Source organism: Anastrepha obliqua, chromosome 2 (genome assembly GCF_027943255.1).
Source record: "Anastrepha obliqua isolate idAnaObli1 chromosome 2, idAnaObli1_1.0, whole genome shotgun sequence".
Taxonomy (NCBI): Eukaryota; Metazoa; Arthropoda; class Insecta; order Diptera; family Tephritidae; genus Anastrepha; species Anastrepha obliqua.
Genome location: NC_072893.1, coordinates 5669301 through 5696269, shown reverse-complemented (window position 1 = coordinate 5696269; position 26969 = coordinate 5669301). Strand labels below are relative to the sequence as shown.

The window sequence follows — 26969 nt, the reverse complement described above, 5'->3', positions numbered from 1 at the left end:
TTTTAGCAGCGGCTGCCTTTCGACAGGCAACAGTAAACCTCCAAGTGTATTTCATAAAAAAAAAAGAAAAATACCATCTGCCATTGGAGTCGACTGTAGGTCCCCCCATTTATGGAATACCATCATAAATTGGAGGAGGAGCTCGGCCAAATACCCAATAAAAGGTATAACTATATAATTTGTGCCAGTGTTGAACTTTTCTTGTTATATTCTCATAGGAAATACAAAACATTTTCTCAGAGCGCACGGATATACCTATTTTCGTAACGTTGACATATAATAAGGTGATATTTTTTTCAAGCAGAGAAAACACTATAAATGTGGCACGTGAGGCAGTGGTGCATCAGGGACCGTGGAAAGTTGGCACGCGGAGTGCTGCAGCAAAAATATGCCATCCATACTACAGTTGGGGCATGACTTCCAGTAGCTTTTCTATTTTTAAATTTGCAAAAGTACTTAGGAGACAAGAATTTACAGACAACAGGGGAATGCAGGCGTCCGTAGAACACCAAGATAAATATTTTTTAATGGTATAAAGACATTATATTCAAGATATGAAAAGAGAGAATACTATTAAGGAGAGACAGACTCTGTTTGGTCAATTGGTTAGTCAATTTCTGTGAGCTGATAATCACGGCTTCTATGTTCACCCCTGGACCTACTCATTGCCTTTATTTGACGCTCGCAACCTATTATATGACCGTAGCCTTAGGGCGCTCTTAGTGAATGATAATCAGTATTCTTCATGAAACATCAAAAGCTGCAATTGCAAAAAGCATTGGGTTACGTATACGCAGTGGAGGCTGAGGGAAAACGTATCATCTTATCTATTTGGAATTCTAATTTATTTTAAATACCCAAGATCAACCTTTAATTTCTGATAGAAAAATAAGATTCAGCACGAAAATATTTTTTTTAACTTAAATCTTTTGGTAAGTTATAAGATTTTACTGTTAATTAAAGTATATTCGGAAAATATGCTAGTTTTCTAAGCACGAGACATCTTCATAGTTTGTAGCAGTTCATCTTCTCCGGTCTAACCCGGAGAACCATTATGTTCTGCTTAGAAAATTTGACAATCAAATGTAATACATAAACATTTAACAACAACACTGCACTGGTGTCATAGTTAATAATTTTTTTTGAGTCAGCGTGTAATGATCTTAATGCACGTTAATCTTACAAGAAAAACGTTTCAATGGTTAACTCGAGTGTCATCCAACAGATGAGTATATGCACGCATACATAAGTACATACAAACATGCCACTTGTGAGAAGCATACCACAATATTAGCAGCAGTGAAAGCAAAATAAGCACATAAGCGACAAGAAAAGTAGTTGAAACAAATTAACCCCAAACATGTGTATGTACAATAATGGCACTGCCGGGCACTCTGGCTGTAGGAAAACGAATTTTACAAGAAATACATATTTCTGAGAACTTTTTTTGGGGTCCGATTTACTTTGCGTCATTTATAAACGATCAAATGCGCTAACAACTATTTACAACGGGACACACACACATGTGTCCATCATCTAAAATCTGTAGTAGCTGGTATTTCGGTAGTTGCTATATTCCGTCATTAGCCTCCTTCGTACTTTTTCACTTACGCTTGTCCTATCTTATATAATATTTTCCGCACTCGACCTTTTCACATGTCCCAGGTGGGGTTATTAAATAAGGATACTGAAGCAGTAAAATACTTTATTTTGATTGCATTTTTATTTACTTATTAGCACCTTCCGCTCCATATGAATCTTCGAACAGTGCTGGAAATATATACAAGTTGCTCAGCAAAAAATCCGGTGGCAAATATAGCGGATTGTCTAACACTGAGATGCTTCACTAGGCTAGAAACCTCTTCAAAAATTATGCACTATAAGCCGGTGCAATGTCTGGGTGGAGAATTCATGATTTGTTCTTACATATATATTCTTGGCTTTTCTGGCGCATGGTTTATCATTTTATTTGCGAGCAGATCGCTGCATCTTTTTGTGGCAGTTGGCTAGAGCAGCCAACTCACTTACATCAGGTAGGTTCGTTGTGGTACCACTGTGTAACACGGGAAGCTTACTGCTTATTTATCATGGAACCATTCAGATTCTCTTGTGAAGTGTAGGATAGGTGTTATACTAACACAAGATAGTTCCGTAAGAGAGTCAAAATGGTATTTTTCTAACAACCGTTTTCTATTTTTAGCTAAGGCTGGACAATTGCGGAAGAAGTGTTTTATTGTTTCTTCCTCTTTCTCGTCTCTACAACTTCTGCAGTATTTATGAGAAAGTATTCCTAGTCTACAATAGTGCCTACCTAACAGCCACGACGAGATGTTCTCTCTTGAGAGATTGAGCAATTCTCCTGATCTTTTCTTAACTATTTGTGCCCAAATTAACCTGGTTGTATAACACAAGTATTTTCTTCTCTTCATGACCTCCTCCTGGATAATATTATTTTTTATCCTTAATTTGCAAGTTGCCATAAGAATTCCAATATTGCCTCTGTTTTCAAGCAGTGACAGATTAGTTCGCTTTTTGGCTAGCTCCCATATAAGGCTGACGTGGAAGACAGTGCTAATATCATTTAGAGCTGTCAGGCATTCCTCAGCAACTTTTGATCTTAGTATAACTGCCTCCATAGAATTGAAGGTCGCCTGGTCCGAGAAGTTATTTATCGTAATTTTTGTTGCGGTGTGCTTGCTAAGGTACACAATTACCTCCTTTAAGGCTAAGACTTCTGCCTGGTAGGGATACAGTAGTCCGGAAGTCGGACAGATAGTTCTAATCCTAATTATTTTGAAAAAGACAATATATATATAATTGGCGCGTACACCCGTTTTGGGTGTTTGGCCGAGCTCCTCTTCCTATTTGTGGCGTGAGTGCGTCTTGATTTTGTTCCGCAAATGGAGAGACCTACAGATCTTTTTTTCATGGCAGAAATACACTCGGAGGTTTGTCATTGCCTGCCGAGGGGCGACCGCTATTAGAAAACTTTTTATTATATTAATTTTTGTGTTTCACCGAAAAAAGTCCATAGCCTACTTAATTTTCTCCATGGCCCTTGAGTTTGCCACTCTCTTCTTGACAGGATGTTAGTCTTGAAGAGCAGGTCGAAGGAGAGTTTAAGGAAAGAGTAGTCGATTTATTGATTGTAACTACTCATAGTATATAGTATAGGAGCGTGGCCGAACCGCCGAGTCCGCCATAGCGCTGAAGCGACGGCCACGTGTTTTCCTACCAGATTTCCAGCAAGTTAGTTTACTAGCATCTCGAGCGCTTTATTTGAGGTGCTTGGTCAGCAGTTTCGTACAACTTGCATTTTGAGTTGATGGACACCGCACAAGTATTCCATATAATAGAATAGGCCGAACTAACGAAGTGTAAAGTCAGTGTGCAATACGAGATGTTAATCCCCATTTGATTCCGACCGTTTGTTTCCATGTGTGCAATGCAATGTTGGCCTTTTGAACCCTATTCTCAATATTAGGTTTCAATGTAAGTTTCCTGTCTAATATCAGTCCGAGGTATTTAACATTCTCATTCAAAGGAATTTCCACACCCTTGAGAATTAGCGGGAAGACTGTGGACAGGCTATGTTTACTTCAGTTATATCAGGGTTCATTCCGACACTACTACCTTCTGTCCAGTTAGTTATAGCGTGGTCATGTTAGAGCGCAGAATATCCATGAGCGCCAAGTCGTCAGCGTTAGCTGGGACATTGCAACCCCCTCTCTCTGGGATCAGTAGCAAGGAGTTCACTGCAGAAATCCAGAGGAGAAGAGAGAGGGCTCCTCCCTGAGAAGTACTTCTGCATACCTGTCTGCTTATTATTGTGTTGCCTAATCTGGCAGTTACCTTTAATCTGACAAGTATAGTCTCGATCAGAGTAGCAACATTAGATTCGACTCCAAAATCTTGTAGAGCACCCGTTATGGATCTTGTATTAATATTGTTAAAGGCTCATTCAATGCCAACACAAGCTACCAAAGCAAACTCTTTTTCTGTCAGCTCTGCTCGCAATCTCTGGGCTCTTCTCACTTGACGAAAAATTTGCATATGACAGCAACAACAAGGTTATCGAATAAGCCTCGCTGCTAGCGAGTATGGTTATACCTCATTAAACTGGTATAATTCGCTATCTTACAAACAAATGTAATTTTAGGCAGCTCTATTCCAGCGCTGCCAAGATATGTTCATACCAGTTGCTTTATCTATTCGCTATTTGTTAACGCTTGGTAAAACGAACAGGCCTAATAAAGTTGAATATAAGAATAAAAATAAAGCGGAAAAATAATAAAAATAATAAGATAAAGAGCAGGATAGGAATGGAGAAAAATATGGAGATAGAGAGAGGATAGAGAAAAATGTAAAGGCAGTTTTGCTCTATGCCTATGAAACATGGTGTCTCTCAGGGGAAATTGAACAAAAGCTTCAAGTATTTGCGAGTCGCTGCCTAAGGCGCATTCTACATACTTGGTGGCCAGACAAGTGGATATCCAAAATTGAATTGGATAGGCGGTGCATCAAAAAGCTATTGTAAATGAAATCTAAGAACGCAAATGGGAATAGACTGGCTATACCTTGTGGAAGATAGATTGCGAGGATAGATAGACGTCGACATTTGCACAGCGACCTCATGGTCTTTTGTGCTCTCTGCTCATCATAGTATCTCATTCAGAGCCAGTTCCCTTATTAAAGTTAGGATAGAGCTGGGAAGACGGCACTGAAGGCAGCAGACAAGCAATGGACTGGACACCGCAAGAGAGATAGACCTAGATGTGCTTGGCGACTCTGCATAGAGGAGGAATTTATAATCGTGGATAAACCCCGAACTTGGCAGGAGGTGAAAGCTGAAATCAAGAACCGTACAGAATGGAAAAATTTTACTTTGGCCCTATGCTTCGATCAAGGAATGAAGAAGATGATAAAAAAAGACCACTAAAAAAGAACACTAGTAATTAATAAAATTAAATTTTTGTAAGAGTTCCTAAGCCTAATATGACTTAATATATTGAAATATTTTATGCTTTCCATACAGTAGGTAATAACGTTAGCCAAATTCGGAATAAAAACATCTTTCAGAAATACTTGAAATTATTCCTTGTTTCTATTATTCTGCACATCACTGTATATCCGACTCAGAAGGATATGCAACAGGAACTCGCCTGGTACTAGTGCTGAGACATTAATTTGTTTCGCTAAATCTGAGGTTCTCTGTCTTATGTGTAAATACATTTATGCTTAGGAACACATTCGTATTTGCTCATGGGTACCACATCCATATATGAAAGTAAATATGCTAATCAGCTAAATACACATGCGCATACTCACATATATTAATGTGGTGTAAACCCAGCTGTACAGCAATAAGTGTGTATGTGTATTAGGAAATAAATAGGAAATGACATACGGCTGCCACACTTCCACCTCCACCTATTGTACAATTATGGGCAGAAGCATGAAAAATGCAACAAATTGTCAACGCCAGAATAAACCAAAAGGACGACGGAGGACTCGTATGTAGACACAATTTCTGCAGACGTATTCACTTTGTCAGCTGACAAAAGTGAGAAGAGAAAGATTGAATGGAATTTTTAATGCGCGCACATACTGCACACGTCCCGCACACGTTTTAGACCTTACGTGCGTCTCATCGCTGTGCTCCTCACATTCTTCACAAAGATTTGCATACTTTGGATTGAGATGCGCATACAAATGCTACGAATTTGGGCTATGGCAAAAAGTTGAATTTTGTGATGGCGTTATTATTGTTGCTGTAGAGGTTGAAGTCATTATTATTGTTTCAATTGTCTTTTCTGGGCTATTGTTTTCTAGGCAGCCTTGCGCGCCAAGTGCATGGTCAAGTGCATACCGTTTGGGAGACGTATATTTGCATTCATTTGATTTAATCCCGAGTGTATGTTTCTTCTAAATCAAACACCATCAGATTTGCATTAAAAATGGGAATTAATCTGTTAGCCAATGTTAAATTGTAAATGAGCTATAAAGCGGCAATTAAAAATCTCATTAGAATTACAATTGGCAATGAATAAATTCTCGCATAGTATCATAGTATCTACTCTTCATAGTTGAGTTACTGTTTGCGGCATATACGAGTATGAGCCGTTTTCTTTGAAAGTAGTGTAAGTCCATTTTCACAAAAAATAGTTAATGCAAAAAATTAATACAATTTACTATGAACTTTTTATTTATAAATTGTTTCCAATTCATTATTTCATTGTTTTTATCATTACAAATTTTCGTATTTAAAGATGTTAAAAATATAATTACTTTGAAAATGGTGTAAGTCCAGTTTCCTCAAAGACAGAAAGCAGAAAGAGAAAGAATCAGACAGGAGGAAAAAGGCAGAAAGGGTTTTGGATTATAGGATGACGGCTAACAGTGGCTAATTACTTTCGTATTAATCGCTTCAAGCTGATGAATTCACCAGGTGTGTCATATTTAAAGCCCCAATATCCGCTAGTGTAGCAAAAAAGTGAGAGCCCAATGTCAAAATCTTTGCCCGACGAGAGCAGGGCAATGAAGAAGAAGGTGCTGAGATGATTCCACTTCGTCCTCCAGACAGCTTCTGCAGAAAGAGCTTTAAGCAATCCCAGGTCTCACAAGAGGTTAACGAGTGGTGTGAAAATGGCTCTCCGCTCCGAAACGAGTTTATGTCCACAAATCGGCCAAGAAGGTGTTAGCATCAGGTGCGAAAGGATTTGTGGATTACTTGCAAACTAGTAAAACAATAAATTCTGAATATAATTGTAACCTTTTAGACCAGCTGAAGCAAAAAATTCTTAAAAAAATACGCAATTTGCAAAAAAAAAATTATTTTTCATCAGAGCACTGCATCGTGTCACAGGAGCATTTTGACAATGGCTAAAATACATGAATTAAAGTGCGAAGCATCCACCGCATTCCCAAGAAATGGCCCCTAGCGACATCAATCTCTTATCAGTCCTAATTTTTCAATAAATGATAAGGTGGTAACAATTGTGGAATTGTATTTTGCAGCCCTTCCAGATTCTCTTTCCTGGAAGAATACAAGGTGAAGTCCTAAACAAAACTGAACTAAAATAGAAACAACAGGAGTTTTGTTCTGATAACTTCGAGTTTATTTGTTCAAATTAGTCCCCTCTGGCCTCGATAAACTGTTTTGCATGATCTAAAAGCTTTTCGAAAGAGTGTTTCAGGTCATTGACCGGATTGTCCTTCAGGATGTTGGTACAAGCCTTTTGGATGGCATCTACGGATGCAAAATGTTTTCCTTTCATGGCCAAATGCAATTTTTCAAATAGGTAGAAGCCACAGGGAGCCATATCAGGCGAATACGATGAGTGGTTGATGGTTAATATGTGATTTCTAGTCAAAAAATGAGTCACAAGAGTGGATCGATGAGATCGATGTGCATTATCATGCAATAAGCGCCAACTTCCCCCTTGGCGGTATTCAGAGTGAATTCAACGAAGGCGATGTAACAAACAGTTCAAAACGCCCGTTGGCACGAACTCATTGTGAACAATTCCCTTGGAATCGAAAAAAAAACAAATGAGTACCGCCTTGTTATTGTTCCACAAGTGGTGGGTCCCAGTTTTAAGCCGACTCCCAAGGGCAGATATTTTTTATGAAGAGCGTTTTCATGGCAAAAATACACTCGGATGTTTGCCATTACCTGCCGAGGGGCAACCACTATTAAAAAAAAACCTTTTCCTATCATTTGGTGTTTCATGCCTCCATTGGGTTTCGAAAGGGGCTCTACTAAAAGGAAGTACCACACGAACTTATTCGGCCACGGCGGTCTTATTGTTCCATGATTTGTCTTAAGATTAATCAAGAGTTGTATTCACTTAATTAATTTTACTAACTGAAACTACTTGAATTGCTTAGCTATCACAGAATTCCACGTAAAAAGGTTTTGATAGAAAAATGAAAATAATAATAATAATTTGATAAAGTGTTGTAATTTATAAAGGTCTTATGTGCACTTAAGTGCGTACGTAAGTATCATCTTCCTACTTAGCGCCAATGGGCCACATGCATTGCTGCCTGCTTGATTACTTGCATATGCATATAATGTGGAGCATATCTACATACATATACACACGTATACTTCCTGCAACAAGCAGAGATGCAAAACATTTATAATTTACATACGAATGCATGCAGAGAGCTTTGCTTTTCATATACGCAAAAGTACTGCAAGTATTATTCCACTTTGTTTCTTCCGTGCTAATGTAGTAAATTGTGAAAGTGTTCTCTTTTTGTTGTAATTGCACATAATTTGTCTATTCAAGCTCATTTCTCGTATCCCTAAGCACATTTAATCTGAGCTCATTGCTCATTTTTCCGCTCTTTTAAATATCACAAAGCCGCAAATTACCTTTGTTTAACGCTTGCGTTGTGTCTGCGGCTACATTATGATGGAAGCGAAGCGCAAAATAAGTATGAATGGATAAGTAAATACGCAAACATATTAGAGGCATAACCATGGAGAAGACGTGATTCTTTGGAAACTAGCGTAGAACTAGTCCAGCTTGAATCAGTGTCGACATGTGCCGGCTAATCTCAAAAAAATGTAACACAAGAGATGGGACTATTTTTATGCCGGTGCTACTAGATGAGCTTTTTGTGCAAATTGGAACGGGAAAATGTCCAATAAAGGTGATAATGCTTTGGGAGCACTTGAAAGATCTTCGCAAGTTTTATGACCCTGCTTGCGTAGACATGAGTAGCAATGAACTCTACAACCTTGGAATAAAATTTGTATAAACTTTGGCCGAGCTCCTCCTCCTATTTGTGGTACCAGTCTTCATGTTTTTCTACAAATGGAGGGTCCTACAATTTTAAGCCGACTCCGAACGGCAAATGGTTTTTGGTAGTCGTGGACTAATCCCTTCGGCTACGGCTTTGACTCAGCTCGGATATGTTGAAGATGTGGGCGATGATGCTCCTATGAAAATATCCTTCGTTTCGACACCTGTGCGTAAAGAACGAAAGTACGGATGCCCACGAATACAATGGAATGGGCAGATATACATATAGGGTTTTTTTAATAAGAGGTTTTATTTTGATATTCAAAGAAAAATGCTATTTATTAATATAAATTATCGGATGTTTATTTTATTATAAAGAGGAAGAGGAGGTATACCGTTAATAGTGGAAAATAACATCAAGCAAATGAACACCACGACCACGCGTACAGAACAATATCCTTTTCATGAAATTTTCCATAACGAATTGCAAAGTGGCTGCCCGATGTTCTCGATAGCCTCAGGAAGTCCAAATCTTTGAGGTCTTGAATCGACCCTGGGCTGTTGGCTGTTGGCGTAGATCTTCTCTTTCACGTGGCCTCCAAGAAAAAAGTCACAAGGTGTTAAATCACAAGATCTCGGTGGCCAATTGTGATCACTTCTTCGAGAGATAACAGGGTCTGGAAACTTTTCCCGTAAAAGATCAATGGTTTCGTTGCTTGTGTGGCATGTAGCGCCGTCTTGTTGAAAATAAACGTTGTCCAGATCAATACCATCCAATTCCGGCCATAAAAAATCGTTAATCATCTCTCGATAGCGCAATTCAGTCACCTGTAATACCTGTTATTGGAAAACCCTTTAGACGTGCCTGCCCGCACTTGGTACGAGTAACTGGCGAAGTTTTCCGGTCTTGGCCCAAAACTTACAGACGGTTGTAGTGTCAAATAAAAAGAAAAATAAGTTGGGCTGCTTATAAAACTGTAGGTCCCTCCATTGGCAACATTAAAGCACACACCACAAATTATAGAAAAAAACTTAGTCTAAACACTTTTTATAGAAATTCAAATGTGCCAGTCAATTGTTATCGTGCAGTATAAATATTTGTTTTCAAATTCAGTAAATATTGAAGGAAAAATCTCTCACTTTAACACATGGGCTGAAAAGTCCTGGGCCTAATAAAGAAAACACGTTTTTTATTTTGTTCAAAATTAGTTAATATCTCCATCAAGAACAGCGCAAATTCCAGCGCCGCTCTAACATTTCAATGCCTCTTTTATAGAATGATTTACCTATTGTCTCAAAATAGGCCTCAGTTTCAGCGATAACCTCTTCATTTTAGCGAAATTTCTTCGCCGGTAAGGTCTGCGAACAGCCAGTAGTCGCTGGGAGCCAAAGCTGGTGAATACCGTGGATGTGGGAGTAAAGAGAAGCCAATGTTTCGATTGGCTTGTGACATGGTGCGTTGTCTTGAAAGTGCGCAAACGCGGCACACACTTTGAATAGAGCTTTCTCATAGTCAAATGCTCATGCAATATAAAGCCAAGGCAGTCTTTTGATATCTTTACGATGTCAGCTAACTCACGCCACTTCACTTTTCGATCATTCAAAACGATTTTGTGGAGTTTTTGATGTTTTCTGTCCTCATTTGGACGAAATTATTTTTGATCTATTATTTTGAAAATAACAAAAGGCGTGCCACTCTTAGCACAATAACTCTCGAACTAATGCAACGATAACTGCATGCGTCTTCATTTCTTGAGTTCAGTTGTAGTCCTCCATGCCTTATCTGAAAGAGAGCACATTTTGGTCTATATTTCAGATGCCATGTCCTCTATATACCGGGGTTAACATTTCTGCACTAAAACAAGTTATTTGCTTCAAATCAATGCCCTAAAAAGGGGGTTTAAATATTTTAGTGTAGTGTATTTATACAATGACGGTGTTTAGAGGCCATATCTACATTTTCTTTCTAACCCACCAAAGCAGAGTATTGCTGTGCTCAGAAAAACATTTTTTTGCCAGTGTCATATCGAAAATTCGAAATTAATTTAATTTTTAATTTATCTCCAACATTTCCAAAAAACACATCATTCGTGCGCTTAAATTACGTTGACGAATATAACGCATTACAATTTCCGCTCTAAATTAATTGCTGCGAGATTCATTGTCGATACGTTGTAATTGTTGCTACGAGTATAGTTAATAGTAATAGTTAGACTGTGAGTCCGGTTTCTTTTTTGAAACTCTTTAATTAAATGTATGTAAGTTTTTTGTACATCCGATCTGGGCTAACACCCAGCGCCAATGAATTACATACTACATACTTATATACATACATGCATAGCTATGTTTATCTACACTTGTGGGCACAGGTTGTCAGACACGCATATATATTAACCAAATGTAACAGAATTTGCGTGATCCAAATTGTAAAGCTGTCCAATAACGAACCATTGTAATTACACACAACTGGACCCACATAGGAACATACATTTGTATGAATATGTATACATACAAACACTTACGGTGGGATGTTACGTTTTTGTCATACAAATTAGCAACAGTGCCATGCTGAGTGGTACACAGAATAATGTTGTTATAAAATTTCGTTGCATTTGTGTTGTTGGTATTTGTTTGTTACCGGCATGTAAGATAATGAAATGTGTTATTTGCATTCATTCACTTTTATACTCGTGCCATAGTTAGTCTCGCATTCCTATATATCCATTGTCACCAATCAGCATGGCTTTATGTGGAACAGCAGTTTGCCATTCAATTTCAGTTCAGTTTGTCCGACTGTCGTCGATGTCAAAAGAAGGAGTGAGATAAGCTGATAAATTTGCCGGTTCAGGTTATCAAATTTCTGTCCTGCAACTCGCTTCATTTGTTGGATAACATCAAGAAGTCAACCACTTATTGGACGAGAAGCCCGGCCAATACAATTATTATATTTACTATACTTATGCATATGTACAATATACTTGCACTTATATGTGCCCATTATTATTTCGTGAATTGCATTTGCATAAATTAAAAATATTTTAACATTAAGCGCCCTTTTATTTAGAATTTTATTAGTATTGACTAAACGAAATTTATTAATATATGAATATGAAATTTTGTATGAATTTGGAATTGACTTAGACCATTTTCAAAATTAACTGAATGCCCTTTAATGACTTAAAGCAATAAAGAACTGACTTACTTACTTATGTGGCGCTACAACCGTGTGTCGGTTTTGGTCGAATCCAAAAGGGCGCGCCAGCTGTTTCTGTCCTGGGCTCGTTGGTGGCAGTTGTAAATCTCGAGTGCAGACAGGTCCTGCAGCACTTGGTCTTTCCAACGGAGGTGTGGACTCCCTGCTCCACGCCTTCCTTTTTGGGGAGCGTAGCCGCTGTATTTTTACACGCTTAACTATGTTCCTGTCCCTATATAGCTCTTACAACTCGCTGTCCCACCGTACGCGGTACTCCTCACTAACGCGGAGGGGGCCAAAGATCTTTCGCACAATTTTTCTCTCGAAGGCTCCCAAAACTTTTTCATCCGCTGTTGACATCGTCATTCTTCTGCGCCATACATTAGGACAGAAATGATGAGCGTTTTGTAGAGTGGCAGTTTAGTATTTCGAGAGAGGTTGCTACTTCTCAGTTGCCTACTGAGCCCAAAGTAACACCTGTTGGCAAGAGCTATTCTCCGTTTGATCTCCAGGCTAACGTCATTTCTGTTATTAATACTGGTCTCAAGGGAGACAAAGTCCTTCACAACATATTGTCCAAGACTCGAATACTCCCTGTGTGTTAACAGCAGGTACTTTGTCTTACCCTCATTCACCGCAAGACCCACTTTTCTCGCCTCTCTGTTTAAACTGGAGTATGCCGAGTGACATCGCCATCGGCATATCCTAGTAGCATGGTACTCTTAAGAAAAATAGTGCCAGTGCGGTTCAGCTCGGCAGCGAGAAAGATTTTTCCACCAAGAGGTTGAAAAAGTCACAAGATAGAGAATCGCCTTGTCTGAAACCTCGCTTGGTATCGAACGGCTCGGGAGGTTACTTCTAATTTTGACGGCGCTTGTGGTAGCGCGCAACTTCATCTTTCACAGCCGTATTACTTTTGCGGGGATACCAAACTCAGACATACCGGTATAGAGGTGATATCTATCCGTGCTATCAAATACGGCTTTGAAATCGACGAAGATGTGGTACTGAAGCCGTATTTATAGGGTTCAATCAGTTTGTTGACTATAGGATTCATTCTCTCACACAATACGCTCCACAGGACCTTGTATGCGATGTTAAGCAGGCTTATCCCGCGGTAATTTGCACAGATTGCAGGATCACCCTTCTTATGTATTGGACACAGCACAAGGAGCTGATGCATGCGGTTTGTCAACCTACACCTCCAGCTTTGTATAGCTCGGCGGGAAGTCCGTCTGCTCCAGCGGCTTTGTTGTTTTTGAGTCGCCTAATGGATGTTCGCACCTTATCTAGGTCGGGTGGGGGCACGATGATTCCATAGCCAACGACTGGTGTATCGGTATCTACTTCCCCATCTACGCTGCTACATCAACTATTAAGCAACTGAAAGAAGTGATTCCTTCATAACCTAAGTGTGGCTTGGTCATCTGTCACCAGATCGTTGCAGGAGCTGGCCCCGGTCTTAAAACCTTTGGTCTGGCGCTTGACATTTTGATAAAATTTTCGGGCCATCTTGTGGATGTCTTGATGCTGGAATCTGTCGCCTAACATCTCAAGCTCTTCGAGCTCACGTCTTTCCACATCCCGCCTGAAAATACGCCTCTCTTCCCTCCTCAGCTCGCGATATCGCTCCATCGTGGCTACGCGTTGCAACCTACCGCAGTGTGGTTTTGTATGCTGCGTCTTTTACTGCCGTGGTGTGGCGGCACTCGGCGTCGTACCAGGTGTTGCGTTGCTGTTGGTTTAATCCAACCACCGTTTCAGCAGCGGTACGCATGCCGCGGGCGGTTATTGTCCACCGCTCATTTATGTCGTTGGGCTGGTGAGTGCTCTGATTGAGCTAGAGTGAGAGTTGAGCTGGGAAGTTCCTGCCTATCTCTTATGATCGCAGCTGGCTGCGACAAGGTAATGATCGGAGTCGATGATGGCTCCTCGGACTGTGCGCACGTCTAGAACACTGGAGCAGTGCCGTCCGTCTATCACAATGTGGTCAATCGGCGATCGCGTCAATTGATCTGGAGATAGCCAGGTTGCTTTGTGGATGTCTTGATGCTGGAATCTGGAGCTACTTACTACCATGTTCCGCGCCGCAGCGAAATGGATCAACCTTATACAGTTGTCAGTTTCGTCGGGAAGAGTAAATTTTCCGACGGTTGAGACAAACACATCTTCCTTGCCCACTCTGGCATTAAAAGCGCCAAGTACGATTTTGATATCGGGTCGTAGGCTTCTTCCAGACTTTCGTAGCAATAAAGAACTATGAGAACCATTTTTTATCATTTCGAGTTTTTAAGATTCTTTAAATGCTGCTAAAAAAATAGAGGGATGTATGGTAGTAAGCACGTAATATCTTTATGTTTTCCTTCCATTACTGATCTAGTGGCAGTGTATAAAGGAAGAAGCTTAACATTTCCATATATTTTTGGTCTTCTTTAGATGAAAGATCCAAAAGTGGAATTTAAAATCATCTAAAGAAGTTTTATAGAACATTTTATAAGGTTCATTTTTCAAGAATCTAATCCGCTGTATTTGCAGCCAAGAGCCAGATTCGCCCGAGTTATTTTTTTACTCTTTTTCTTCTTGACTCTTTTAGTGATTTTGTTGAAATAAAATGCGGTGACATTCGTTTTATGTATTCGAAAATGTTTTTCCACCTCTATACATTTCTATCTATTCTTAATAATGCCCACGGTTGTATGGGTAATTTGATTTTTTATTTTCATTTCTATCAACCCAAAATCACAGTCATTCGGTAGAAAGGAATGACCAGATATCAAAAACGCGTCAAAGAGGGCCAGGCGCCGTTTTCAAGTTATGTTTATAAAATTTCTTAAAATTTTTGGCTTAGACCACTTTCATAATTAACACTGACTGAATTTCATAGAATGTTGAAATTACAACCATCATCTAATGGTTCATTTTTGACAATACCGAAAAAATTACATTAAATAAATTTATTTCAAAATAACTGATAAAATATTTTTTTTTTTTTTTGTTTTTTAATTTTGACTTAGACTGCTTTCATAATTATGGGCACATATACACAGCGCACAGTGGAGCGATTCAATCAAGTTAGCCGAACAAAATTTGTTTCTATCGCTATCGATATTGACTCGATCTAACTATAGTTTGACAGCTGATAATGGCAAACTGTGTTGACCTTTCTGTTTGGCAAGTCAACATGAATCTTTTAACGCCAGAACAAAGCTTCCGAATTGAGGAAATTTACTTGGAAAAAAATAAATCAGCACTGGTATAGAGAGCAGTTCAAGTCAACTAAAGAAAACAGCTTTTAAGATTTTTTTATCTACCACTAGAATATGTTTATTTAAATAAATCTTTGTATGAAGAATACGTTGATTAATTTGAGGATAATGAAAAAGGCTTCTCTTATTCCTAAAACTGTGTTTTATAAGGACATTATTGACTGTCTGTCCTTGTTGACTTGTTCACTAAAAAGTTGATGATGATGCCATTGAGGGCTTGTTAAAGATTAACAACTTTTCTCAAGCTGATGTCGACGGTCTTTCTGTAATATTGATTAAAAATTGTGGCTTTATGGTGCAACTTTGAAAACTAGTTTTTATCAAATCCTTGGCTGGAGGGATATTTATCGATGATTGGAAGTCAGTCACCCTAATTTACAAAAGTGGCAAAAAGAACGATATTGCGAATTGCCAATTTCTAAATTATCTGTAGCCTCAAAACTCTTGAAATGTGTTGTTGAAGACAAGTTATATTTTAAGGTAAAACGTGTGATTATTCCTAGCCAGCATGGTTTTGTAGTTGCAAAATCTACGTAACCTAAATTGTCAGTTTTTTCTGAAGATTGTCTCGCAGACTTTCAAAGTGGATCTACACGGACATCTCTAAAGCCTTCGCTAAAGTTTCCCTCGATCGAAACAGGATATGGCCACATCCGGTGTACCTCAAGGTAGTATTTTAGGACATTTGTTATTTGTTTTGTTTATTAATGACACCTATTCATGTTTTTCTTTTGCTAATTGTCTTCTCTATGCTGATGATCTAAAAGTTTATGGTGAAGATCCTGCATTATGAGCTGAATAATTTATTTTCTGGTGGCTTATGAATCGTCTATTTTTTAATATTTGAAAAAAGCCTTAAAACGACATTTTCTAAGCTTCAAAACCCCTTTTATACATTTATCATATTAATAATATAATATATATCGCCTTCACCTTTTGTGATTAAAGATTTAAGGTTTTTTTTATTCAAGGCTAAATTTTCTCACGCACTTAAATTGTGTCGCTTCAAATTTACTTGCTATGCTCGTTTTTGTAATACACATTTCCTCGAATAAGATACTGTTAAAAAAGAAGAGCTGGTAGTGATTTCTGCATACTTGTTTGATATATACATATAATATATAATTCTTTTTTTATGAATTATAACACTCTTGCAGCGATTGAGCGAAATATATAAGTAGATGCAGTATCGAGTATGTCCTCGCTTCTTTTTATAGATTTACATTTTCCATTTTTTTTGCCATTTAGAGGCGTCACAAACATTGCGTGCAATTTTAAAAGTAAATAAATAATCGATAACTTTTGCTACCAATACTCTGGCGTCTTTCAGTAGTCCGCAGAGTTAATGATGGACATATGTACATACATATATCTTTGAGCAACGAGAGTGAGGAGTTATAGCTAAGTTTTGGGTTAGCAACTACTTCATGTTTTACGCAGACGATAGTGATGAAATAGGGAGAAATTGGAAAGCCAAACAAGACAAGCCTTTACGGCGTTAGCGCGAAACCTAGAAATGACCGCTACAAAAATATAATACTTGTATGTAAGAAAACTACACACAGCTCCGCCTTAAATCTATTGATAGTAGAGCTACAAGTGATCCCCCTGAAACATGTTGCGAAACCAATTTTTTAATCGCCACATACGTATGGATGTATGCACTTTATCGCTCCGTAAACCTCTCCACGATCTAAAGGCAAATTAAGCTTTATATATTTATTCCTTCCGCTTCATACTGAAGCATAGAGCCCCAACAAAACTCTTAAATCTATCTTTTTATTTCCAGTTCAAGTCACTTAAGCTTCATTACGGCATATTTTCTTTCTTGTGACATGCAACACTTTTTCAGATTGGTTCATATAAACTCCCACTTGAAATACACATAAATATGTGCATTTTTCATAAATATTACTCCTGGTCAGTAGTTCAACTTAATTTCACACAAATAACCTGTTTAATGCATCAAAAGCCAAAGGCCCCAGCCGCCAGTGCATTACAGCATCAATGGAGCAGCTATTAATAATTAATAAATAAATATTATTTGTACATGTATATGTGTATTTACTTAATCTATAATAATATATGGCACAACCAGGCTGCTCTAAATATATATATGGTGTGCCATATTTAAGCCCCCAATATCCGCAGGTGTAGCAAAAACGGGAGAGCCCAGATATCTAAATATTTGCCCGACAAGAGCAGAGCAGCTGAGAGGAAGGCGCTGAGATGATTCCACCCCGACCTCCAGACACCTACTGCAGAAAGGACTTGAAAGTGCTTTCTAGCGCCACCGATCTACCTGTAGTCAGAAGGATCTCGCGACTTTGCATGCTTGCGCACTAGCCCAGCACTCGCTGAGTTGATGCGAGGCCCATCTTTCCAGGAGTAGGCCACACGTTCTTAAGGGAACCCCGATCCTCTCGTTTTGCGATGAAACCTTCCCCAGGGTTCCCTGTCTAGCCAGATTATCAGCCCAGCAATTTCCCTATTGTAACCGGGAACCCAAATAAGCTTTATATCGAAGTATTCGCATACAATCAAGAAAGAAGTCAGGCGGCGCGGGCAGCGGTAGTTTTTCCTGCGATGTCAACGGGTACCACATTCAGTATAAGCGCCCCACTAATTCCTTGAGAGCAGACCTTTGGACTCTCTCTTTCTCTTTGGTATCGTCCTTTCCAGCGAGCTCCTCTAATAACAACTTTAGTTTTCATATCTAATGAAGAAACCCGATTTTATGACTTTATTTTCCTCCTGTAGTTGCGTTCAAGGTTAAAGTGACCACTTTCTAGTGCATAGACTTCCGCTTGAAACATATTTGTATTTTTGCCTAGCGCCAATCTTTTCTCCTCGATGTGGTATGCGTCCGTGTAACATGTTATCTATGCCTATCAAGCTGTCTCGGGGTGGAGGGAAAAATCCAAGAGAAGAGGAATCACCACACACGTAGTAGGGACGGTCAATATATGGTGCGAAGGCATTTTTAACCCAACCTCAAAATATCTTGGTTTATTTTGTAGGTTTTAGATAACCCTTCCCCAGTCTTCTTATCAACCAGTGAAGTTTTGAAACTGAACATCGTAGCAATCTAGTCCCATGGCATTGAGATCTCAGGGGTTAGTTCAGCAATAATATCAAAATGCCTGCGCTTCTTAACATAGGAATGTACTACATACAAGTTCAGCAATAGCAAATGGTGTTGATATGCCGCATTTTGCTCTCTTTTTCACCAGTTTATAAACAATCAGCGGACATGTAGTACTGAACTACCCTATCGCATTTTTACTGCAGGGTACAAATTCGTGTACGAATGAGCAAAGCCGGCAAATCCATGGTCGCAAATACAAAATAAACACTGATAGCGAATTCCTTCCTTTCAATGACTTTTATTTAAGAAACTTATTAAGCAACAACAAAAAGGAGGAAAATCAATTGATCAATTTACGTAATTCAAGGTCATTTATTGTGTGGCATTTGTTTTTGCTTTTGCTCCAGTTTTGCTAAAAGCAATACTATATGGGATTATTATTTGTACAAGTGAATGTTTGTCGTATGGTCGCTGAGTACTGGTGACGCGTTGCACCGATGGCCTTTGAGCCTAGTGGCTAGTCGGTGGACGGAAGTGGCGAAACTCGACAATGAATTCACTATAGTCTACAGAAATAGGTTGGAAAAAGTGAAAAGTAAAAATAAAACACGACGACACAACAAATAAAAAACAAAACAAGGGGTTCGCTTTGCATGTGGCGAAATTTTATATCCAAATGGAAATTAATACTAAAAACTTAGTGGGAGGTGAGTGAAGGTGAGACGAGTTGTTCGTTATGGCTTTTATTGCTAAATTTCAGTATTTGTTGTGGACAATCGTAGACGTCGAAATGGTGGAAAGAGATGTACTAGCAAATATAATGCTAAAAATAATTCAAAATTTCGTTTTTAGCTCTCTCCTTTGCTTCAGTTTTAGTGAATAGGAGCTTTGCGAAAAATCATTTTTGCTTGCCTACATTCTTGAAAACTTGTACATGTAATGTGGTTACATTTAATTAGGCGATTCAAAAGGGCTTCTGCCATGTCCTATTACGTATAGTTTTATGATAGCTTCATTCTACAAATAAAGGGCTTACAGGTATAACAGGCTAACGGTATACTCTGGCTCCGTCTGTATTCCCGTAATGGTTCCTGGAATTTTTGTGAATACGCCATAGCTCTCCATAGAGACCAAATCCAATAGAGTTTCCAGAGTCTTAATGGTCCTGGAAGGCAGTAGTAGTTCGCTGTTGGCTACCAGTGACTCCTTAGAAGAGGATGAGCCTCGCAGCCGCAGTATACAACCAAGGTCTAGAATAATCCCGAGGTACATACTTCACATCGGTAGCAAACGTAATTCTCACACACGTTGAAAGCAGGTATTATACATACTTTATATTATATTTGTTTGTGAATATCACCATTTGCGTGTTGGTGGCGATGGTATTGAGTCTACGCTGCCTGAAGCAACTATCCACAATGTAGAAAGCGTTTTGCAACAGTTCGCTCAGAACTTGGAGATGCTTCGCTGAGGCTGTTAATACAATATCGTGCACTTAAGTTATGACATTAGACACATAACGTATTCTACAATCTGAAAAGTAACGTATTTATAGAAAGACTACAGTAGGGCGAAAAAGACCCCTAGTAGAAGTCGTTCACCTCATCTTCGAGATGATAATTTTTTTCTCAAACAGCAGCCACACGAACTCTAACACAAGCCGATCCAGACCAGCTTTAAGTAGCACCTTGATAACAACCAGATAAGGGTGCTTCTGAAACCAATTAAAGACATTTTTTTTTAATTCTAAACGTGTTAAAAAAATTTTCTATAACTTTATGTTTCTTGCCATCGAATGGTAATCACCCACAACCCCATTTGGCTACAGCGGCCGACCAAAATACTTCCCACATATTTAACAGATTCTGCTCATTACTGGCAAATGCTGTTAAAACTTTTTAATGAAATTGAAAACTTTTAACTAGTGAAAATTAATATTTTTGTATAGACGCAAAAAAGTTGGTAGGAGGACAAAAAGTATTTGATTACCTTCAAATTTACACACAAATTTTAATTCATATAGAAAGTAGAAAAAAATAATGCACAAAGCATCTTTAATTATAGAATTAAACAAAGAATGGAAAAATAAATAGTTTAAAGTGCTTATAAAACTTATAGTAAAAAGAATTGTCGAAATGAAAATTCTTCTTCTTCTTTAGTGGCACGATAACCGCTTAAGGGGTAACACCACTGTAGAAATTTCAAAAAATTGATTTTTTTTTATAAGCTTAAAAAATTCTTTGAACCTTTTAAAATACAGAACAAAAAGTTACCGAAGTCTATTTCATAAATATTTTAAGCTTTTAACCAAGCGTTTGTGACTGCTACCTAACGACTTCTCCAAATTTCCAAACTTTAAACGCGTTTTTCTCAAAACACGTTTTCTGAAATTGGCACGCAGCTTAACTCAAACAATTTTAAATATTTTTAATCAGGTTTTTCACTACGTCTGTATAATAACCTTCTTAAGAGAAGAGCGTAGGGGATTTTCGATAGATTAATTTAAACGATTGTTATAATTATTTAAGTGCCGTTTTTTTAGTCCAAAATAGAGTTTTTTCCTTCAAATGCTTGCTAATTCCACAAAAATAAATATTTTTTAAATCCCCTACGTGTTTCTCTAGCTATTCTTATCTAGATTAAGAAAAAAATGTTTCTTTGTTCCAGATTAAAATTTGCACCCTCTGTGCTGCGTGCCGCGGAGCTCCTTCAAGAGAAACCACATTACAAAAATGTCTACAATGCCGCCATTTTGTAAAATTTTTCGATCAAACTTTGTAGTTTTGTATTTTAGTATATAAGTAATAACTTCCCAAATCAGAGTGATTGTTTCCCCTTTCCTTCTATACAAAAAAATTCTTTAAAAATGGTGTTTATTTTACGCGTGTACAGTGGTGTTACCCCTTAAGCGATTTTGGCCGCATTTAACAAGCGCGCCAGTCATTTCTTTCTCGTGCTAACCGGCGCCAGTTGGACCCTCCAAGTCAAGGTAAGTCCTTCTCCCCCTGATCTTTCCTACACAGATGAGGTCTTCCTCTTCTTCCGCATCGAATACTTTCAGTGCCGGAGCGTTTGTCTTCATTCGGACGAAATGGCCCAGCCAGCGAAGCCACTGGATCTCTATTCGCTGCGCTATATCTTTGTCGTCGTAAAGCTCATACAGCTCATTGTACCGTCGCCTACGATACTCGCCAACTCGTCACCAACGTACAAAGGTCCAAAAACCTCCAGCATCTCTCTCTCTCTCTCTCTCTATTAAACTCTCTGAGCGACGCCTCATCGGATATTGTCATCTTCCAAGCTTCTACGTCATGCGTTAGGACGTGCATAATGGGAGTCTTGTAGAGTGTTAGTTTGTTTTACTATTCAGTTGCCTACTTAGCCCAAAGTAGCGATTGCTGGAAAGAGAAATTCTCTTTTGGGACATAGTTATCGGTGTTAATGCTTGTTCCTTACAACCTCGAAATCATAACTGTCAACAGTGACGTGGGTGCCGATACGCGAGTGCGCCGACGATTTGTTTGAAGACAAGAGGTACTTCGTTTTGTCCTCGTTCACCACCAGACCCATTCGCTTTGCCTCTTTGGAAAAGGCAGAACTAACAGCGCGGTTATTAAGGCCGATGATTTCAAAATCGTCATTATACGCCAACAATTGTACGCTCTTATAAAAAATTGTGCCTGAGCCATTAAGTTATGCGGCTCGCACGATCTTTTCCAGCATCAAGTTAAAGAAGGCACACGACAACGAGTCACATTGTCGAAACCTCATTTGATATCAAACGGCTCGGAGAGGTCCTTCCCTATTCTGACGGCGTTGCTGGTATTGAACAACGCCAGTTTGCATAGCCATACTCGTTTTTCGTGCATATCAAATTCAGACACTGTAGAATATACAATATTATAGATAACTCCTTTTCAATCGGCAAATTATTTTAACGGCGTATGATGTAATTTTTTATTTTCTATGTATTTTTTAAAAAGTATGTATGTGAAGTAAGTATAACTATTTATTTATTTATTGAAAGAAAAAAACGTCTACAGACTTTTTGATATCGACTTGTAGGAGACGGCTGAGCAGAGGTTTCTTGTTTACACTTACCTGAAAACAATCAACCGAGCACATATTTAAGTGCATCTGTATGTTATTTTCTCATTTCCTCTCTAATTGATTTTGTTTTCACATAAATTGGTCGAGCCACTAGCCGGTGCCCTTATTGTGCCATTTCCTTTCATATCCGCCTCGGCAAAAATTATATTGAATCTTATTTCAAGAATTGCATGAATATGCTGCTTGATACATACACACATACACACATATCTGAAATGAGCAGGAGGTTTTGTTTTTTAGTAGTGTACAACAGCTTAATTCCCTACCACAACTTCATTGCGAATATCGCTTCAAAGAAATCCTGGCCCAAGAGAATTCACACAGTCGATACATACAAATAAAAAACTATTTATGTCACTAATGTCCGATCACAATTACTGTTAGTTATTTCTCCGCCAAATGGAATATTTATACATTTAAATATTGCACAATAAACTCTAAATAAAGCACAACTTGATTTCTTACAGTCAGGCAAATGATAAATAAAATATTTTTTTTTTTTAATTCTATTCATTGCAGTGCTTACGGTTCTGACGTCATCCATAAAGTACAACGAATACGTGACGGATAAAGGCAAAAATATCTCCATACCCTGCACAGCGGAGGGCAACGTTATGTGGGTAAAGGAAAGCGGTAGCAATAGCACCATAATACAGGTGAGAGAGTGGAAACTTATGCAATATACACACATACATATGTACGTACATGCAATGTAATTATATGCACTTTAAGCACTTGTTGTGTTTTTGTGCGCTTGCACACTTTCATATTCGAAAAATTGAGGTCTCACGCTGCTTAAAAGTATAAATCTACCCACCAATGTATCTGAAATGGAATCAACGAAATTCGAGCAGGCGTAAAGCCTTGCGGTTAAAAATACTCGTATAGTATATTTGCATATTATGGGTATCAGCACAACGATAAGAGGTAGAAATCATTTCCATTCGAGAAAACACGAAATTCCACATTGCATTAGTTCACTAGCCACAAGCGCAAAACGTATACTTGTATAGACGTTGGTGTTGTGTTCTGCATACTGAAATACTGTGTATTTATTCAAGTAGGCCTTGCCTGAAAAGCTGGAACAAAAATAAAGACTTAATTTAAATTTTTGTGAATTATTTGTAAATAAGAAACTTTATTATTATGATTGCAATATTGTTATTAGTGTTTTTTATTATTATTACCAATGTATTCGATAAGGGAATTACAACTACTTATGAGGAAAATTATTGAAACATTTCTAAAAAAATACTCAAGAGAATGCTTATTTACATATGTACATATTTCTATCAAAAATTAATCAACCAAAACAAAATGGTTTACAGACTTCTACCAAGGCGCATTTATTGAAGGTGGTGGCACTAGACCAACAACAATGTTTTGTACGTTTGATTGTCACGGCAAGATATTGGCAAAGTAGAAAGCAAAAAATTAATTCGACTTGTTTATTCTATGCTGACAGCCACATGGACACAGCGAAAGAAAAAAAAAACAAATCAACTAATTTACCACCACCACCTTCAATCGATTCGCTTTTACTTGTTTGTATAGTTTCAGAAAAATTATCTTAATGAATAAGAAAAATTTGATTGAATTAAAGATGCCATAGTTTAAATTCCTTGAATGCAATACAGCTAAATTTTGGACTACTACTGTTACACATATCTATCTATTATGGCAGCGGCCGCAGCCGAATGGAAATTTCGGAATGGAAATGTTTTCATAAAACATTCTAACCCATTATTGTCTTCCAAAGTAGGTCTTTTAAGGGGTCATTTGTTGAGTACCTAAAATGTCCTGTTAAAAAACTTAGACCGTGAGCAAATATGATATATTCTCATGCGAATAATGAAAATCCACACAAAAAAATTAAAAACAGTATCTACATTTTTATGATTCTTACTCGTAAATGTAGATTAGGGAGCATCACTCTCAATACAACAAAAAAACACATACGAGCTGTTTTTTCATCGACGGAATATTAAGATTTAAATGAGCTGCACCAGTTTGAAAGTACCTCAGAAAATCTCATTATTTTGATTCCGTGACAAAAATATGGAACAGTCATTTTAAGCGTGCACTATTCTATTATATGATAAATATTTTTTAAAACTAATTTTATTCTTAAAAAATTAAATTTTTGAGATATTTCCAAGTATCATAAGTTTTATAATATAATTCCGGTGGCACGCTAATATTTATATAAAAGATGACTTGGTTTTATAAGAAGGAATAGCTCGAACTTTGCAGACCCTTATACAAGGTGAAGTCCAAAATAAACAAGGCTTAGCTAAAATAGAAACAACCGGAACTTTGTTATGATAACTTCGAGTTTATTTATTCAAAATAGTCCCCTCTGGCCTCGATACACTGTTTTGCGGGAGTGTTTCAGGTCATTGACGGGAATGTCCTTCAGGATGTCGGTACAAGCCTTTTGAATGGCCCCTACGGACGCAAAACCTTTTCCTTTCATGGCTAAATGCAATTTTTCGAATAGGTAAAAGTCACAGGGAGCCATATCAGGTGAATACGGTGAGTGATTGATGGTTAAAATGCGTATTCTAGTCAAAAAATCAGTCACAAGAGTGAATCGATGAGATAGTCCATTATCATGTCAGCTTGCACCTTCGCGGTATTCAGGGCGAATTCGACGAATGCGATGCAACAAACGCTTCAAAACGCTAAGATAGAAAATTGCATTAACGGTTTGGCCCGTTGGCACGAACTTCTTGTGGACAATTCCCTTGGAATCATAAAAAAATGAGTATCGACTTGATTTTTCACTTCTCCAAACGCGATTTTTTGGGTGGTGGCACGTCTGGGAGCTTCCATTCGTCACTTTGACGTTTAGTTTCAGATTTATGTTATGCCAGTTACAATGTTGTAAAGGAAGTTCTCGTCTTTTCTCACCTCTTCAATGAGGTCTTTCGAATGTTGAATTCTGAACAATTTTTGGTCCTCAGTTTACTTGTACGGAATGAAACGTGCACAGACCTTTCGTAAGCCCAAATGATCAGCTAAAATGCGATAAATCGATGTTTTGGAGTTATTCAACTCCGATTCCATGAATTTCAACGATGATTTCGGTTCATTTTTGATAAATTTACAAACAATTTCGATGGAGTATTCGTTTTTTGAATGTTTTTCAAATTGTTTTTCATCAATTCAAATGTTTCGGAAAACGTTTTACCGATTTTAAAACAAAATATGATATTTACTTTCTTTCACTCTTTGTTCGAAACTGATTTTCGTACCGATGACACAAAAATACTGACACTTTAGGTGCAATAACTTGGCTTCCACTGTAGGGAATGTCAAAAACATTTTTATGACGGCAGTCTTGTTTATTTTGAACTTCACCTTGTACTTTAAGTTACAATTTACAGCATTTCCTCGTTCAACATTAGAATATGTCGTGTTAATTTGGAGACCTTACCACCAATTTTCTGTCAAAAGGGTTGAGCGAGTTAAAAAGTTTTTCTTAAGTATGCCCTCTCTTCTCTGAATTTCTCTCATCCTGTCCCATCATTATAAATCTCGCCTACTTCTAATTAATCTCAAACAGCTAGAAAGTAGATGATCGATTTTGTCGTTCTCTTTTTTGTTTAATATTATCAGGGGAGGGATTAACTGTTCCTTTCTTCTAGAAATGGGTAACTCTCTTCTAGAAATGGTAATATTGGTAACGGTATAAATATCCATTCCAGAATAAATATCCATGCAGAACAAATTATTCTTTCAATGCTCCTGTTGCTCGCTCTCTTCATGAACTCAGTGAGATCTCGAATACTATTGAATTTTATTTTACTTTATCTACAGAGTTCGGCACTCGAAGTGCAATAAATTAAAAAGGCCATAAATTTAGTTTGGAAAATTACTTTTATTCAATTCAAAGTAAAAAATGTGTGAAAATAATACAAAATTAAGAACCCATTTACTTTTGCGCGATATGACCACCTTTTGCCTTGACTATGTCCTTGAGACGGTCCAGAAACGAATCGCAAGCTGACCGAATGTGACTTGCAGGTATTTTGGCCCACTCGCAGACAATGGCTTTTTTCAGTGTCTCCAGACTGGTGAATCTTTCAGTCCGAACCTTGCCCTCCAAAATGGCCCAAAGAGAATAATCCATCGGATTCGCGTCTGATGAATTTGGGGACGTTATGAAGTTCTGAACGTTGTTTTTAGCCATTCTTGATGAAAACGCGGTTACAGAGGGCCAAACCTGTGACGGGTGCTGCCTCCTGGTGGCCAGTCGATGACTCAAATTCTCGTATAAACGGTCGGCCAAATAAACCACATCGTTTTGGGAGTTTACGGATTACTCAATTTGAAAAATTTTCTGGTTAGAACACAATGTTTGGAAATTAACCACTTTCGGCCAAACGAAGCAACTCCTGCGCTCTCTAAAGTCTGACTTGTTGCTGCTTTGGTGTGAGATCATGCGCCTTTTGGATCTTGTAAGGCTTGACTTTGAAATCATTTTTCCATATGCGACGGATGCTATGGTCAGATATTTTCAGTTCTTTCGCTATTTGATTGACACTTCGTCG

At 38.1% G+C, this 26969-nt stretch overlaps 2 protein-coding genes across 2 annotated transcripts in view; both read left to right on the top strand.

Annotated features, from left to right (window-relative positions):
- Positions 1-2058, top strand: part of LOC129236986 (chondroitin sulfate synthase 1) — a 107298-nt gene extending 105240 nt beyond the window's left edge. Inside the window, exon 9 of the transcript XR_008581732.1 lies at positions 2038-2058. The gene's annotated coding sequence lies outside the window, so the exon portion shown is untranslated. The remainder of the gene's footprint in view (positions 1-2037) is intronic.
- LOC129236996 (contactin-2) overlaps positions 1-26969 on the top strand; it is a 55141-nt gene that overhangs the window by 12116 nt on the left and 16056 nt on the right. Inside the window, exon 2 of the mRNA XM_054871343.1 lies at positions 22933-23069. Coding sequence (XP_054727318.1) covers positions 22933-23069 — 137 coding nt within the window. The remainder of the gene's footprint in view (positions 1-22932; positions 23070-26969) is intronic.